General features: G+C 36.7%; 1 protein-coding gene across 9 annotated transcripts in view; it reads left to right on the top strand.

The window, feature by feature from the left end:
• Positions 1 to 19,168, top strand: part of MYO9A (myosin IXA) — a 291,275-nt gene that overhangs the window by 137,382 nt on the left and 134,725 nt on the right. For all 9 annotated transcript variants that reach the window (XM_074392722.1, XM_074392721.1, XM_074392727.1 and 6 more), the window contains 2 exons: positions 5,043 to 5,184; positions 13,178 to 13,373. In XM_074392722.1, coding sequence (XP_074248823.1) covers positions 5,043 to 5,184; positions 13,178 to 13,373 — 338 coding nt within the window. The remainder of the gene's footprint in view (positions 1 to 5,042; positions 5,185 to 13,177; positions 13,374 to 19,168) is intronic.

Consider the following 19,168-nt stretch of genomic DNA (forward strand, 5'->3'; position numbering starts at 1 on the left):
GCTACTGCCCCTAATGTAGTTACTCTCACAATCCATTTTAGTAAAGGTTCTTAGGAAGCTAATGATACCAGTCTACAAAATGGAACTATTCCTTCACACTACGCCCTGCAGTTCAGTAGTTACTTCATTTTGCCCTTCTTCCACATTGACTGTCTTCTTGGTAACCACATGTCTCAGAGGTACTTTGTTGTCCCTGCACAATTCTGTCCTTGCCTCCAAGACTTTGAGGCTAGCAGCTTGAGCTCAAACAGATCGAGATCCGAGCTTGATCCAGCTTCAAGGACCAACACAGTACTCTCTTTAAATTTTATTTTAGCTATTATAAATAACAATAATTAAGGGATTGAATAGTTCACTTTTTAAAATTAGTTTGCTTTTCCTTATGTAGCCAGTGAATCAACTCCCCAGGAGTTGGAACTATCTCTAAATTCCACTGATAACTTTTACCTTTAGTAACTGAGCATAGCAGCTAAGGCTTCATACCTTGGATGACCCTGTGGCCACACCAGAACAAAGGTTTCTCATCTTGTACTCTTTTATCCTTTCTCTTCCCAAACCATGTTTCAGTGAGCCAGGGTCTTTCCAGCAAATCTCACTTCTCTGACACCAATTATTTGGCAAAAACATTCAAATTATGTTTTTCTCTGCTGTCACATTATAACAATCAACATGAAGACCTCTCTGACCAAATGTATATGGAGTTTTCCCCACCAGCAAGCCGTGGACACCAGCTGGGTGTCCTCTCATTCAGATTTGACGCTATCTACCTGGAGGTAGCATCAGATCCCACAGATCGAGGATTCAGTCCCCAAAACTGCTGCCCACCCACCTTCAGACACCAGTCAGTAGTTTACTCCTCCATAATTTCTGACCAGTCAGCTTCTCCTTGAGTTCAATTAATTTGCCAGATGGCTTGCAGGACTCAGGGAAACACTTACTTACATTTATCCCAGTGTATTGTAAAGGATATTGCAAAGGATATAATGAAGAGATGTGTAGGGCAAGGTATTGGGGAAGGAGTACAGGGTATCCATGTCCTTCCTGGGCACACCGCCTTCCAGGAACACATACATATTCAGCTATCTGGAAGCTCTCCAAATGCTGTCCTTTTGGGTTTTTTATGGAGGCTTCATTACACAGACATTATTGACAACTGTGTAGAAATCTGATTGGACCAAAGAGCATGATCTCATGCGAATAGACTGAGTGGGAAGCCAAGCAAGGCTTGTCTGTCCAATTTCTTCTTGGCCTCTTGTGCAGCATTCTTTCCTTCAGAATGTGGGGATAGACCCTTTCTGGAATGAGGGTCTTATAACCCACAATCAGAGGATTAGAGGCCTGCCTTGGGCAGGTAAAAGGAGGACAGAAGAGAAGAGAGATTCTGTTTCCTGAGGCCTGCTCATGAGGCCTGAAGCACCCTAACATTATAACAAAAGACTATACCAAGGGCTATAGGAGTTAAAAGCCAGGAACCATGGCCAAAAACCTAGATATATATACACACATATATGTATATATATGTTTTACATATACATACATACATATATATATATAATTACAGTATTACAACTGTGTATATAAAATCATAACATCAAAACTGAGGTAGTAGAATTACTTTTTTTTTTTTGAGACTGGGTCTTGCTCTGTAGCTCAGGCTGGAATGCAGTGGTGTGGCTATGGCTCAGTGAAGCCTTGAATTCGTGGGCTCCAGTGATCTCGCCTCAACCTCCTGAGTAGCTGGGACTGCACAGGCACATACCACCATATCTAGCTAATTTAAAAAATGTTTTTGTAGAGACAAGGACTAAACTTTGTTGCCCAGGCTGGTCTCAAACCCCTGGGCTCAAGCTGTCCTTGCGCCTTAGCCTCCCAAAGTGCTGGGATTACATATGAGAGTCACTGTGTCTGTCCTGTCTTGTCATTCTTTAAGCAAAATTTCATCCCATGCTCATCTTATTATATTATACAAAGACTACAATTTCCTGATCAGTTGCTACCTCACATAGATTTAACCCAATAATGAGAATGACACTTGTTTGCTGTTACCTGAAAGCTACTGGGGTGGAGCCATGTTGCCATAAATTTCAGGGAGATAAATTTTGGCTCAATAAAGAACTTTATAACCATTAGAGCTGATTAGCAGCTGCTTTAACAATTAATATAATTTCCTATTATTATAATTACTTTGCATCATCTGTCAGCATGTTATTGTAGATGGGAGACTGGACTGAATAATCTTTTTATTAGTCAGTCCTGTAGTTATTACCAGTCCTTGTAAAGAATCTCTGTGCTTTAACATTCCAGAAAATGCAAAGACATGAAATATTTTTTCTCTGCCATTTACCTGTAAAAAAAAAACTGGATGGAAAATAAAGTCACATTCTGAAGAACTATTTCAGGACTTTATTATTTTTTCCTCTAAAAATATTTTTTATAGAGAATATATAGTATCAAATATATCCTTAGTTGTGTTTTTATTTCATGCAGTGTGTTTGTAGTGCTCCAGGTGTATGGGTTTAAAGTCAGAGGTCTTGGTTTAGCCTTTCTCTACTACTTAATGGCTATATGATATGGGGCAAGTTATTTAAGCTAGATTCTGTAGGATGTAGGGTGGCATTTAGAAAGGAGGAATATTGTGTCAGAGTTACATATGAATAGGATGTTAGGAATATTATCAGTTTTCCTCATAGTATTCAAAGTGTCATCTTCTGTCAGCAGCAGTGGACCACTTTGAATCTTAGAAATGTAGAATCTCAGGCCTTCACTCTGTATCTGTTGAATCAGAATCTACATTTTAACAGTGACTGAAGTTAGGATTAGAGCATTTATTTACAGCAGCATTTTGTGAATCTTGCCTGCTCATAAGAATTACCTTGGGACTTTGTAAATATCACTGAAGTCAGAATTGCAGTAGGTGGGGTCCAGGCATTGGTAGTTTTCAAATCTCTAGAGGTTCTTCTGAGGCTACCTTTGCAGATAGCCTTTGGAGAACACTAGATTAAGAGCTTTGATATGAGCAATAGTGAATGATTTTCTTGTGTTCTACATATTTTGGCCTGGTAATGTAATAAGTGTCCATAAATGTCTGTTGAATGCAAGAACTTTCCATCTTTTTTAGTTTCAAGTAAAGACTGTTTTTCATGTCTATCCTCCTTCCTTTGAAAATTTCTATTTTCCATTTAAAAGTAAGAGAAAAGATATGATAAGCTTTTTGATTACTCAGATGATTAGAAGGCAAATAAACCCTGACCGAGAGACAATGAGGTGAGCATCCTGCCTTAAGAGAAGCATACTGCTGGCCGGGCGTGGTGGCTCAAGCCTGTAATCCCAGCACTTTGGGAGGCCGAGACGGGTGGATCACGAGGTCAAGAGATCGAGACCATCCTGGTCAACATGGTGAAACCCCGTCTCTACTAAAAATACAAAAAATTAGCTGGGCATGGTGGTGCATGCCTGTTATCCCAGCTACTCAGGAGGCTGAGGCAGGAGAATTGCCTGAACCCAGGAGGCAGAGGTTGCCGTGAGCCGAGAGCGCGCCATTGCACTCTAGCCTGGGCAACAAGAGCGAAACTCCGTCTCAAAAAAAAAAAAAAAAAGAAGAAGCATACTACTGTGAAATAGTGAGACATAAGTTTGCAGAGGTTGAGTTAGCCTAGGCTTAGGAGCTTGGTGTCAGACATCTTTTTGCCTTGATGATCTATAAAGTTTTGAGCAGAGGGGGCACATGATTAAAGCACTATTACAGAAAAACTTATTTTGATAATATGCTTTGGTGACTTTAAAGAAGATTCGTGAGACTTCTCCTATAGGAGCTGTGCTGCTCTCTTTGAAATAGTAATCTATTGTAAAATGGCTTTAAAGTTTTGGAGTAAGCTAGATGGTGATATTTTGAGGAATAGATATTATTTGAATACAAAAGTAGGCCAAGGTGACCAGGAAAATATTAGTGTTGGCAACACAAAGTCGATATGTTTAATCCCTAGAGGATGCCTGCTGTTGCTAGATGTTTTTACTAGTTTTATTTAATTCTACTGGCACTGTGATACCTGCTATCTCATCTTGTGAATTCGAGGGCCACTTCTCAAAGAAGGTTATCTAGTTTGCCCCAGGTAACTGATAGAAGGAGTAATCTAAACTATGATTGTCTGATGCCAAAGGTCATTTTCTATATGGTTTACAATACATACTATGTAATTAACTATGTTTGTTATAATTTTGGAATGATTTTTACGCATTAGATTTGTATTAACATTACAACCTCATGTCACATTTTTCATTATTTTAGCTACCATTAAATGAAGCCGTTTTCTGAAACTTTCTCCTTTTTCTGTCAATTACATTTTCTCTATTTGAAATTCTTCCCCAACCTTTAACATCTAGTTCACAATTGCTTGCTATATCCTGTGTGAACCTTTTCATTATTCACACCACTGATTATTTTTTTGTCTTTTGATCTTTTGTATTTCCATATTTCCTATTATGCAGTTAAATAGTTTGTGTTATTCCTAGATATTAAGTGCTCAATTGATCAGTACAATCAATGAGTGCAAATAATAATTGGTATAGTAAGAAAATGGCTACTTATTTATGCATGAAGAAACAGGAAATCAGATAATTTTTATGGATTTTTAGGACCTATGAGAATTGAGAGATTATTCTCTTATTTGGAAGTTGTTGGCCCCAAAGAATATATGATTTGGATTTTATTTTCCTTTGCGTTTTACAGTAGTTCAGAACAATGCATTAGAAGCTAAGTATGTAATGAGTTAATTTCTTGATACTGCTATTGCAAAGTGTGAGTATAGGCAAATCAAAACTTTTGATCCCTCATCTGTAAAATAGTGACACCAATATTTATTATTACTTTTTAGCTTATTATGAGATTCAGATTAGATAATATGGACGAAAACTTTTGTAAACTGCTATATGTGTAAGATGGCAATGTAATTATAATGGACTGTAAAATGGACTGTACTAATTACTGCATCTTTCTCATCTTTCTTTAGAGTTATTTTTTCTTTTTTCTTTTTTTTTAAATTCAGCTTCCCACAGGCTACAAATCAAACATTACTAGACAAGTTTAAGCATCAACATGAAGATAATTCTTACATTGAATTTCCAGCCGTGATGGAGCCTGCTTTCATTATAAAACATTATGCTGGAAAAGTAAAATATGGGGTAAAGGTTAGTAAATTTCTCATTGAATATGCTTACATGGCAGAGATGTGTTCTTAACTATGTCACTGTCCCTGTTTGTGGAGGTTTTTGATCAGTAACAACTGGAGATATTTTATAAGGATACTACTAAAACTTAGATTCTGCTTTTCAGCACTTTACTGTCTTAGATAAGGTAATGTGTCTGTTGATTTCTGCCTAGAGATAAAACTGATGTTGTCAGCCCATCCTGATAACCTTTTAGATCTGAAAGAATTAGATTGCATCTGTATGTCTCAAACTCACTTATTTATCCACATAATTTGTTGAATTTTTCCCTTCTCTACACTCGTAAGGCTTTCATGTCTCTGTTTACCATTAGGCATTTGTGAGTTTGTACTTTTCATGAGTGTATTGACATTCTTAACTTCTTTGGAGTGGAATCTTCATAATTTTGTCCATTTCTTGTGTAATTTGTGAGTCTATTATTCTTCAACTACTTGATGTTTAAGCCTGCTATTTAAGGCATTTAACTTCCCAGGTAAGGTGGTGGTGATGTCGAGAATAGTGGAGTAATATGTTTTCTCCCTGGTCTTGAGTTGAGTGTCTTAAGATCATTTATTCATCCATTTATTGATGGATTGATTTAAGAAGTATTTATTGAACACAGAATATGTGTCAGACTCTGTGCTTGGTGTTTGGAATGATCTAATGATAGATATATTCCTGATTTATACGCATATACATACATAAGTGCATTTATACATATTTTGTGTGCATATGTATGTGTATCTGTTTATGTAACATATAGATAAATGGGCTTTGTGTTATAAATAAGTGAATGGGTTCTCTGAGGAAAAGTAATAAAATAGTGAATTTTGAATGTATGAATACATGAATACCTCTCTAAGAAACTTAAATTTTGAGAGATGATCTGAAATAAATGTTACCTTGATGAGGAGTTCTGAACGTTATAGACCATGAAATAGGAAAGAGTTTGATATGTTGAAATAATTGAAAACAGGTAAGTGCTACTAGATTATAATGAACTAAGGAGAGTAACATGAAATGAACTTAGAGAATAGACAGTGGGTTATTCTTCAGGGCTTGTAAGCTAAGTTGAGTTTAGTTTTTGTAAAAATTATGTTGCACTGTGATCAATTTTTTTTTTTTTTTGAGACAGAGTCTAGCTTTGTCTCCAAGTGCCAGGCTGGAGTGCAGTGGTGCAGTCTTGGCTCACTGCAACCTCTGCCTCCTGGGTTCAAGCAGTTCTCCTGCCTCAGCTTCCCAAGTAGCTGGGACTACAGACATGTGCCACCACGCCCAGCTAATTTTTGTATTTTTAGTAGAGACGGGGTTTCACTCTGTTGGCCAGGATTGTCTTGATCTCTTGATCTCATGTTCTGCCTGCCTCAGCCTCCCAAAGTGCTGGGATTACAGGAGTGAGCCACCATGCCTGGCCCACTGTGATCATATTTTAAACAGAGTATTAAAATATTACTCTGCTTAAGCATATTGTAAGCAGAGTATTAAAATATTACTTTTAAATTAAAGTATTTAAAAATACAGTGACTTGTAGTTTTAAAAGATTGCATTGATTACCTAGAGGAGAAGAGATAGCAGAGGGTAAGAGTGGAATCTAGGAGATCAGTTAGGTAGCATTTTTTTTAAGTTGAAGTGAAACTGAAGTAAGTTTTAAGTTAAGTAAACTGAAGCACTGGAGTGGCAGTAGAGGTTGAGGGGAGATACAGATGATTATGAAATATATTTTTGGAGGTAAACCATCCATAGACTTTATTGATGGACTCTAAATGAGTAAGTGACCTCTGGCTAGAGCTGATGGGTGCTTTGGAGTTACTATGTCCTAAGATGGAAAATACTGGGAGGAATAGATTTTAGAACAGAAATTATGAATATAGTTTAAAACGTAAAATGAAACAAAAGCTTGAGCTGTAGAAAAACTTGAGGATATTGTGTCTAAAGTGCACAAATAAAGTATTTAGATTTCTTTCATACCCCTTCCCAGTCAGCTCCCCTCAGAGATTACCACTACTCTAATTTTTATCATTCTTAATTTTACTTTTAATTAAATTTTAGATAAATGCAATCATCTATATGTGTGTGTGTATATATATGTATATATAGAATATCCCAGGCAAGTGTGTGTATATAAATACATCCATGTTACCAGATAGGTTGAAAGTAGAAGGATGGAAAAATGGATAAGAGCTGGGGTAATTATGTAATTACAGGACAGGCTGGGCACGGTGGCTCACATCTGTAATCCCAGCACTTTGGGAGGCTGAGGCAGGTGGATCATCTGAGGTCAGAAATCTGAGACTAGCCTGGCCAACATGGTGAGACTCCATCTCTACTAAAAATGCAAAAATTAGCTGGGTGTGGTGGTGTACGTCTGTAATCCTAGCTACTGGGGAGGCTGAGACAGGAGAATCTCTTGAACCTGAGAGGTGAAAGTTGCAGTGAGCTGAGATAGCGCCATTGCACTCAGCCTGGGAAACAAAGTGAGACTGTCTCAAAAAAATAAAAAAAAATTATTGTAGGACAAAATGGACTTTAAGACCAGAAATATTATTAGAGATACCAAGGACATTTTATAATGAAAAAAGGGGCCAGTTCAACAGGAAGACATAATCAGTAAATACTTTTTTTTGTTTTGAGACAGAGTCTTGCTTCGTTCTTTCACCCAGGCTGCAGTGAAGTGGTGTGACCATGGCTCACTGCAACTTCCGCCCCCACCCCCTCACCCCAATTTCAAATGATTCTCCTGCCTCAGCCTCCTGAGTAGCTGAGATTATAGGCGCCTGCCACCATACCTGGCTAATTGTTACATTTTTAGTAGAGATGCAGTTTCACCAGAATGGTTTTGAACTTCTGACAGTTGATCCACCCTCCTTAGCCTCCCAAAGTGCTAGGATTACAGGCATTAGCCACCTCACTTGGCAAATCACTTGATGATGTATGTACCTAATGACTACTTCAAAAATATGTAAAGTAAAAACGAAGGAAAAGTAGACCTAAGTAAGTTCATCATTATAATTGTAGGTTTTTTTCTTCAACATTTTTCTGAGGAAAAAGAAGAAAACTTAAAGAAAAAATTATAGATTTTAATGCCTCTCTTTGTAAGTAACAGAACAAGCAGATGCAAAATCAATACAAACAGCACTGTTAAACAGCTGACCTAATTAGCATATCATAAGGATAACTTAGAAAATCATTGGTTATTTAGAAATTAGGCAAAAACTCTTCTGAATAACTTGTGAGTCGAAAAAGAAATCACAATATAAATTACTTCTTATAATAATAATTTGTTGGCCAAGTGTGACTCATGCCTGTAATTCCAGCACTTTGGGAGGCCTAGGTGGGACGATCACCTCGGGTCGGGAGTTTGAGACCAGCCTGAACAACATGGAGAAACCCTGTCTGTACTAAAAATACAAAATTAGCCAAGTGTGGTGGTGCATGCCTGTAATGCCTGCTACTCAGGAGGCTGAGGCAGGAAAATCGCTTGAACCCAGGAGGTGGAGGTTGCTGTGATCCGAGATCATGCCATTGCACTCCAGCCTGGGCAACAAGAGCGAAACTCTTGTCTAAAAATAAATAAATAAAATTAATTATTAAAATTATAATATGTTATACTGAACATTAATGAAATACAGCATTATCAGAAACTTTTAGGATAGAGTTAAAGAAATGAATATAGGAAATTTATAATTTTAAATGCATATATCGGAAAGGAAGAAAAGTTGAAAAGTGGTTATCTAAGCTTGCTTTTTTTTTTTTTTGGTGGGGGGAGACGGAGTCTTGTTCTGTCACCCAGGCTGGAGTGCAGTCATGGGATCTTAGCTTACTGCAACCACCACCACCCAGGTTCAAACAGTTCTTGTGTCTCAGCCTCCTGAGTAGCTGGGACTACAGGCTTGTGCAGCCATGCTTGGCTATTTTTTGTATTTTTGGTAGAGATGGGGTTTTGCCCTATTGGCCAGGCTGGTCTCGAACTCCTGGCGTCAAGTGATCTGCCCATCTCAGCCTCCCAGAGTGCTGGGATTACAGGTATGAGCCACCACACCTGATTGAAAAGTGGTTATCTAAGCTTCTGTGTGAGAAACTAGGAAAAGAAGAGCAAATCACACTCAAAGAAATTAGAGAAAGAGTGTAAAAAGGCCAGAAATCAGTGTAATATAAAGCAGACATTGAACAAAGAAATCAATAAAGCCAAAAGTTAGTTCCTTATTAAATGTAATAGGAAAATAACTGATATAAAAAATTCATAGATTACAGATACCAGGAATAAAAAAAGAGAACTTTACTACATACACTACAGATACTAAAAAGATATGAATATATTTTTTCAGTAAATTTGAAAACAAAAAAATGGGTAAATTTTATTAAAACACACTTTACCACAACTAACACTAGAATAGATAGAAAAACCTGGAAATTCTGTTGGCTAAATAATTTGAATCAGTAGTTCAGAACTTTTCCACAAAGGAAATCCCAGGCCCACATGGTTTTACTAGTGAATGCTTCCAAACATTTAAATGTACTACAGGTCTTACATGTTTTCTTTCAGATTAGACATACCCTTTAAGATGTGTTAATGGATCTCAGGAAATAATAAGAAAAATCTGATCTGGAAATATACATTTGGGCTTCATCATATAGATAGTGCTAATTTAAAATCTTAATTACGGTTCTGGTCACTTGATATAAGAGGGTTGAGTAAAGAAATGATTACACACCAGGCGTAGTGGCTCACACCTGTAGTCTCAGCACTTTGGGAGGCTCAGGTGGGTGAATCACTTGAGTCCCAGAGTTTAAGATCATCCTGGGCAACATGGCAAGACCGGTTGTCTGCAAAAAATACAAAAAATTAGCTGGATGTGGTGGTGTGTGCCTGTAGTCTTAGCTACTTGGGAGGCAGAGGGGGAGAATTCACTTGAGCCCGGCAGGCAGAGGTTGCAGTGAACTGAGATCGAGTCACTGCACTCCAGCCTGGGCAGCAGAGCAAGACCCTCAAAAGCCAACAAAAAACAAACAAACAAAAAAGAGAAATGAATGCACACTATTAAACCCACTTTGAATTTCCAGTATGAACTTAAGGCTTAAAAAGGCAGCATAGGAGGTAAATAGTAAACCACAAAGTATTTTCTTGTGGAAACTAGAAGAGAGAATTTTAAGAAGAATGATATGGTCAGTTGATAATGTACTTAGACATCTAGAAATATGAAGACAGACTATTTCATTTTGAAAATGAAGGCCACTGGTTACTCTCAACACTTGAAAATAATCCTAGAATTTTAGGTTGTACAGTGTAGTTATTAAAAAGAGTAAGGCAGACTGGTGTTTCAGTTCTGCAGTGGTACTTACTGTGTTGTTTAACCTTCAGTAAGCTGCTTTACCTTTCTGTTTACTTATCAGTAAATTATGATAAGTAAATCAGTAATTATGGTTTATGACTGAATCTGCTTTATTGAGTAGTTGCTAGAATTGGATAAAAATAAGTTATGTAAAATACATTAAGTTTATGCCTCACAGCTTGTCTGCCATCAGTACAGTAGTTATTAGCTGCTGATTATGGTGTAAGAGGTTATTTGGATTTTAATACTCTTATTCAATTTTATTGATTTAAAAAAAAATACATAACATTTGTTCTAAGTATATGTAGGGACAAGCCAAGTACCAAGACTCCTGGTATGTTTCCTGTTTTTTCTTGTTCTCAGCAGAATAAAGAAGGATTAGGAAAGGAAAGCCCTAAAAGTAATAGGATAAGTCCAAGCTGACTTCTGTATATGAGGATAGATGACATAATACTAGGTATGTTTTTCAGAATTCCGAGTTAGAGGTATTCTGTGAAGCTGTACCAGCTTGGAGTGATTTACTTACAAAATTTTTAATCCTTCCATTTGGTAAGATTGTAGTCAATGCCTATGCTGTAACATCATTTCACTTTCCAGAGTGAAAACTTACCTTCCTCAGTTGTTATGGTGCGTTTTAACTCATTTTCTTGTGTTCTAGCTCCTACAACCTCTGTTCTTTGGTAAATGGTTGTTCCTGCCTATTTACATTCCTTCTTACTCAGCTTTAAAAATCTGTATGCTGTCTGGGCACAATTCCTTATATCTATACTGCCAGCACTTTGGGAGGCTGACGTGGGGGAATTACTTGAGGCCAGGAGTTTGATACCAGCCTGGACAACATAGTAAGACCCTGTCTCTACAAAAATAAAGAAAAATATTAGCCAGGCATGGTGGTACACACCTCTACTCCCAGGGAGGCTGAGGCAGAGGATTGTCTGAGTCCAGGAATTAGAAGCTGCAGTGAGTTATGATGGTGCCAACTGCACTCCAGCCTGACCTGTATTGAAGATTGAGACCTTATTAAAATCGATGGGCTGATAGTAACCAAATGTATTTTCTGAAATCTCCATAGGACTCCAGACTCACACAGCCATTTGGTTTTGAGTGGATATGTTTGAGCCCTTGCACTTCCATTTACTATGTGATAAGGGCCAGGATATTTCACCTCTCTCTGATTCAGTTTTCTCTTCTATAAAATGGGAGAAGTAATATCTATCTGAAAGGATTATTAGGAGGATTAAATGCGATTACGTGAGACAATACGTGTAAAATACTTAGAAGAGTGCCAGATACACACTAACCTCTCAATAAATGTTACCTACTATTATTATCGTCACTGGCACAAACTTCACTTGGACAATACTGATCTCTTGATCTTCATTTCTTATCCTGAAATCTTTTCTTTCTTTAGTCTTCTCCGTACCAGTTTATGGCATCTCCATCCACTGAGTACCCAACCCCAAAGTAAAAGCGTTAACCTGATTTCCTCATTCTCTCACCACACCCTAATTCATCAGCAGGTGTTTTGCCTTTACATGTCGCAAATACAGCTATTTTTCATTTCTGCTATCACAACTGACCAAGTTCAAGTCACCAGCAGTTCTTTTCTGGTTTAATACCGAGGCTCCTTTTTTCTGTTCTTTGGATAATTCATTTCTTACGCAGCAACCAATGTATTCAACACCAGTTACTGTTCCAGGGCTTTCCTTCATACTTGAATAAAATCTGAACAAACAACTGAAGCTTACAGAGTATAAGTAGCCTATTTATCTAATCTTCCACTACTCTCTCCTTGTCCCCAGTGTTCCAGCCCACAGTTTTTATTGCTTTTCTCCCACCTTGTCCTGCTTATTGTCACCTATAGGTTGTAGGTGTTAACCTTGCTTACTCTTCCCAGTTTTCTAATCTCTTGCTCCTTTTTCTTATTCAGCTCTCCTATTACTGTATGTGGTATGTCTTGGGAGAGGCTGTCCCTGACCAGAGTTTAAGCTGCTGTAAAATTGTAGAATATTTCTTCTAATTTACATGTATTATAGAAATCAATAGTTTTAGGATTGGATGGGACCTTATAGAAGATACCTGGTCCAGTTAGCTAGCTGGAACAGACATTTCTTCTGTCTCATTCAACTACTATTCAAACATGTCACTTGCGATAGTCTGTTCTCATGTTGCTATAAAGAAACACCTAAGGCTGGGCAATTTATAAAGAGGTTTAATTGGCTCACGATTCTTCAGGCTGTACAGGAAGCAGAGCACTGATCCCTACCTGGCTTCTAGTGAAGCCTCAGAGAGCTTTTACTTGTGGCTGAAGGCGAAGTGGAAGCACATGTGTCATATGGCGAGAAGAGAAAACGAGAGAGGGAACAAAAGATGGAGAAGTGGGGTGCCACACTTTAAAATAACCAGATTTTGGTGAATTCAGAGTGAAAACTCATTATTTGAGGAGAGCACCAAGCTGTTTATGAGGGATCTGCCTCCATGACCCAAACACCTCCCACCAGGTCCTACCACCATGGGGGAATCACATTTCAACATGATATTTGGAGGGACAAACATCCAAACGATGTCATCACCCATCATCTTGTTTTTAATAGTTGTTTTTTTTTTTTTTTTCTGTAAATAACACTGGTACTTTTTTCATGTAGGATTTCCGGGAAAAAAATACAGATCATATGCGCCCAGACATTGTAGCTCTTCTGAGAAGCAGCAAGAATGCATTTATCTCTGGGATGATTGGAATTGATCCTGTAGCTGTTTTCCGATGGGCAATTCTCCGAGCTTTTTTCAGAGCAATGGTTGCTTTCAGGGAAGCTGGGAAAAGACACATTCACAGAAAAACTGGTAAGTGGTAGTTATTAGTATTCTACCATGCTTCATCTTTTAATTTTTTTACCTTTCTACTTCTCCACAAAAAGGAGTAGAATTCTTGCTACGAGATTCTCAGGGACAAATCCTGCTTTTGTAGTCAATCTGGTGTTATCTCTTAACTGATTTGTGACTGTGAACAGTTTTTCTTTTCTGTAAAAGAGAGTTATACGGCCTTTAATATGAGGTTAAAATGAGAGCATCTATTCTTGAAGTGTTCATTTTCTTTTCCTTTACTCTTAACTCAGTTCATGGATTTTTACTTTGAAATTTAGAAATGGATAAAGCAGGATACTTTTTCTCCGTGCCTCCCCCTTCAATATAAAATCTCTCATCTCACATTCTGTCGTAGGGCAACTTCATAAGCACTTTGGACCTACTGGAAACCAAACTGTTTGCTGTATCTCTAGTTTTAGGTAGGCCATTGCTGCATAGTGAAGATACATATGCAGTTGAGATTTATGTCTTTCAGTAGAAATGTGATAGGGCTCACCTGTGTCCTCAGGACCCTCAAAGTGACTTACATAGCTTTTTAGGATGTGTACTAGTAGTAAAACTTTAAGTTTAGCTTTTAAATGTTTGAGATGAATAGATGTATTTGGAGAGTATATTTCTAAAAATACATGTAAAATAGAACCTAGTTTCCGTTTTTTAGATTTTAAAGTGTTTGAACTGGTCTTTGTAGGTATATAGGGATAATTACAGTTTTTAAGAGAAATAAAAGGACTATCTCAGACCTGCTTTGCCTTTTACAAAGTGATTTCTAAGAGATTGTCTTTGTAAAAAGCTTGAAGGAAATTTTTTTTCTTTAAGATGCTTTCTTATTTATTATGACAAACTTCTAATCAAGAAAACCACTCAAAATTGATTAGTATCCTGCTAAGACATAATTGAATAAGAGAAAAAGCTTTTCTTGTATTTATTATGAAAGCTTATTTACCTTACATTGTATGTTCCTTTGGCATTTAAAATCTTTTATTTGTGAAAGCTAGTTATATAGCTATTATTATCAATATGGGCAATGATATGCAATGTTAGTAATGATAAACAACCTATATTTTCTCTACCTTGATAAACTTTAGATTCCTTATTTTCTAATCTTGTTTTCCCTTCTGGCTAGTACAGAGCTTCCATAAACTCTTTTTGAAAATTTGTATTCAACATAATATGCATTTAGAAAAGTACACAAAGCAGAAATGTATAGTTTAGTGAGGTAACACAAAGTAAACACAACCCTGAAATTACCACCTAGGTTAAGAAACACAATATTCCAGCCACCCAAAATTTCCCCTTGGAAAAACTTTAAAAAATTTTTACTTTTTATAAAGGAAAAGAAAAACTCTGGTTTGTTTGCATTTTGAGTCCTGAGCAGATTTGTTTCTGAAAGTAATTGTTTATATTACAATATATCAGTGGCAATGCCAGCATTCACCCTAACATTTTATTTTCTCCACACCACTTCCTACCTACTCTCTTTTGGTAGGTTTAGTAGAAAAATGTATTATAAAGTTGGAACATTGCATCATTGCAAAATAAAAGCTAGCAGATTGTGAAAATGGTTTAAATGGTAGATTGAGAATTTTTATAATAATTGTAAATATTATGCAGTCATAGTAAGATGAAATAGGAATTACAGATTAAGATGAAATAGAAAATATGGAAGTCAGAAAAACATGAGGTGACCAAGTCTAGATATTGGATGAGAATAAGAGGGCAAAAATAATACTTCTGAAGAAGAACAAAGATGTAGACCTGCAGAATTACAGAATATTTTCATTTCCTTTGATGATATCTTAATTAAAAACTTAAGTGCCCTCTAAGTTAATTGTCAAGAAGCACCCTGATGGTGAACAGGTGTGTTCACCCAAAAAACCCTGACTTTCCTCAGGGAATTCCTTGACATTCTTTTCATCAAGCCAACTGAGCACAATTTACAATATCAAATTAAAATCTACTTTTTACTCTTGTTACTGTTTTCTTTTTTTACACACTTTCAAATTAAAAGACACAATGCCATTTTAAGGTCTTTAAATCAAAAGTAATTCAACTATTTTTGAGAAAATTTTATTAGAATTGTAGAATGTGTATTATGGTGATCAGGCTGTTGGAAACCATAAAATGTTCTTAGTGGAGTCACATCAATAGGTAGTCTCAGTGAAGCTGCATGTTGGCCCTCCTGAGAGGTAGAATGAGAAACGGTAACAATTTGTCTGGTCAGCAGTGGGATAATGGAGAATAGATGTTCCAGTTTATCATCAACCTTGCCTCTGATTTCATCCTCATGAATAAGAACGAGCCAAAAGTAGAGAATACTATTTAAAGATCATGAAGAGGATATAGCAGAAATCATAATCTAATTGGGAATTATACAGTGGGTAGAACTGAGCCGTACATGATGCTTTATTTGGTTCTTTTGGAGTTATTAATAAATAAAAGTATAGCTAAATAGGAATTTAAACCAGTCTAAAAAGGATAGGCAAAGTTGGGTAATTTAGCTGTACCGTCAGGATAAGAGATAATGAACAAGAGGGTCCAAAGTCTTTTTTAGTTTCTTCATCTGCAAGGAGAGAAGCTGAAACCATTTATGTAGTGTCTGCAGATAGAGAGCTTTAAGGGTTCCTACAGAACCTATTTCTCTTCTTCATTCTGCTCAATAGACTATGTGATTCTGATGTACTCCTGTTTATGCAAGTGGGAGAAACATTCTGGTGACCATCTATTTTCAAAAATGACCAGATACTAAAATTGATTTGAATATTACCATAAGTCTAGAATCTCTGTGCTGTACTCTGTCCACAATTCTTCCTAGCACTTAAGAGATTTAAATAGACTTTTGTTAAAAAAAACAAAAACAGGACCTATTTTTAATACATTACTTCTGCATGGGACAGTATAGTATGGCAATTAAGAGTTTTGGATTGACATCAGTGAAATGCTGGGCTAAGGACCTCTACAAATTTTTTTATAACGGCAAAGAGAAAACTGGCAAAAATTGTCAAAACAACTTTGTCAGAACTCTGGAAATTAATCAAAGGCGCACAGCAACCTGAGAAGTGTTTATACAAGAAAAAAGACTGAATATCAGTAAAGACAGCATACTTTGTGGCATTTTAACATGTAATGTTCACCTCCCTTCCTCTTCAGATCCATGGTAGCCTAGAAAACCAACAGCCTGGAATCATGGTGGAAATCAGCAGTGTGGCAACCACTTGGAGGGGGCAGAAGGGATTTGAGCTCCTTCAGTGCCCCATTCCCAGAGAATTTTTATTATTCAACCTACTGGTTGATTTCCTGAATACCCTACTTACTAGACTATATTTGTTCAACCTCACTTGGAGTTTGCCCACTGTGAAAAGCCTTTAGCCCCCAGGGGCATTGTGCAAAGCAAACAGAATAAATTGTTGAACATCACAGCTGCCTGTGGCAGTAGATAACAATGAGACAACCAGTAGCCTAACCAAAACACTTAAAAGAAAAAGCTGGGGAGTGAGATCTCCATAATGGCCTTGAAAAGTTCCAACAACGTATTCCTGGGAATCTAGATAGCTGTGCATATATATGGGGCTATGTGTATTCTCGAGAAAGACCAATGATGTCCTGATTGCTCACTGAATAACTTTGAGGCTCTGAGCAAGCAGGAAGTGAAGGCCAAGGCAGAGTTTATAAGCTCCCTATCCAAGTGTCACTGGTGTGCCTCAACTCAGACATTGACTCTTGACAAAGCCTGGGAGACTTACTAGTTTTTAGGCAGGTAGGATATCTCTGTTCAATCATTGCATAACCACAAGCTAACTGAACAGAGACTTTAATGGTCACATGAGACAAAGAGTACAAACTTTACAGAATTAGTTCAGGAAAATTGTTCTTAAAAACACTACAAGAGACAGCAATAACAGCATGCCCTAGGGATGAGGGAAAACCTAATTTCCAGAATTACGTTTTAAAACATCCAATGTTTAACACAAAATTATGAAACATAGAAAGTATGAGCTGTACACAGGAAGGAAAGAATCAATAGAAACCATCCTTGAGGAAAGCCAGACATTGAGCTTAATGAAAACTTTAAGCTATTTCAAGTATATTCAGAGAGCTAAAGCTGGCAACAGTGTCTGAGGAGCTAAGGGAAAATAGGGAATATTAATAAAATGTTAAAAGTTACATATGTGTAAATATTTATGTCAATACATAGTTAAATATATAAATGTATTTTTTTAAACATTTTATAACTCTTCCCTCCAATATAATTTGGGAAAAAATACAATCACTGAAATGAAATATTGGGTAGAGGAGTTCAACAGATTTGAACAGACAGAGGAAGAAAGAATCAGTGAACTTGAAGACAGATAATTGAGATTATCGAGCTAAAAGAACAGATAGGAGAAAAAATGAAGAAAAATGATCAGAGCCTCAGAGACCTGTTGGATATCATCAATCATCAAGCATACCAATTTCTGAGAATCCAGAAAGTAAGAAGAAAAAGGAGCAGAAAAAATATTTGAAGAGATAATGGCCATAAACTATTTAAATTTGGTGAAAGACTATTATTAATCTATACCTCCAAAAAGCCCAGTGAATTACAAGGAGGGTAGATTCAAAGAGATCCAAATTTAGATACATCATAATAAAAGTATCCAGAGACAGAGAGAATATTGAAAACAGCAAAAGAAAACCAACTCATCTTGTACAAAAAATCTTCAATAAGATTAACAGCTGATTTATTGTCAGAAACCATTGGGTTTCCTATTACAAACTCGATAGGTACATTTTTTAAAAAACAGAAACCATTGGGACTAGATGGTAGCAGGATGGCATTTGAAGCACTGAAAGAAAAGAAACACTGCCAATCAAGAATTCTGCATCCAGCAAAACTATCTTCAAAATGATGGTGAAATTAAAATATTCCCAGTTAAATAAATCCTGAGCTATTTATTAATAGTAAACCTACCCCATCAGAAATACTAATGGGAGTTCTTGTGGTTGAAGTGAAAGGACACTAGACACTAACTTATGCATATGAAGAAATAAAGACTGTCATTATTGGCAATTACAAGAAGATAGTATGTAAATATATTTTTATGCTTTTTTTCTTCCAATCTGATTTAAAAGATACTTGCATAAGGTAATAATTATAATTCTTTCTTGACGGACATACAGTTTCGAAGACATAATTTGAATGACAATAAAAGCATGAAGGAGTAGGGAGAGAATGGAGCTATATAGGAGGAAAGTTTTTTATATACTATTGAAATTAAGTTGTTTTAAATCCAGACTAGATTCTGTAAGTTCAGATGTTAATTATAATTCCATTGGTAACCATTAAGAAAATAATTAAGAAATGCTACAGTAAGAGAAATGACAAGAAAATTAAAATAGTATACTAGAAAACATCTTATTTATTTATTTATTTAGAGGTGGAGTCTTGCTCTGTTGTCTAGGCTGGAGTACAGTGGTGTAATCTTGGCTTACTGCAAGCTCTGCCTCCCAGGTTCAAGTGATTTTCCTGCCTTAGCCTCCCAAGTAGCTGAGAATACAGGCATGCGCCACCTTGCCTGTCTAATTTTTGTATTTTTAGTAGTGATGGGGTTTCACCATGCTGGCCAGGCTGGTCTTGAACACCTGACCTCAAGTGATCTGCCCACCTCGGCCACCCAGAGTGCTGGGATTACAGGTGTGAACCATCACACTTGACTGAAAACATCTATTTAATACAAAGGAAAGCAGTAATGAAACAATAAACAGAAATGTTTTAATATGTGGAAATTAAACAGCAT

Source organism: Saimiri boliviensis, chromosome 2, assembly GCF_048565385.1.
Source record: "Saimiri boliviensis isolate mSaiBol1 chromosome 2, mSaiBol1.pri, whole genome shotgun sequence".
NCBI lineage: Eukaryota > Metazoa > Chordata > Mammalia > Primates > Cebidae > Saimiri > Saimiri boliviensis.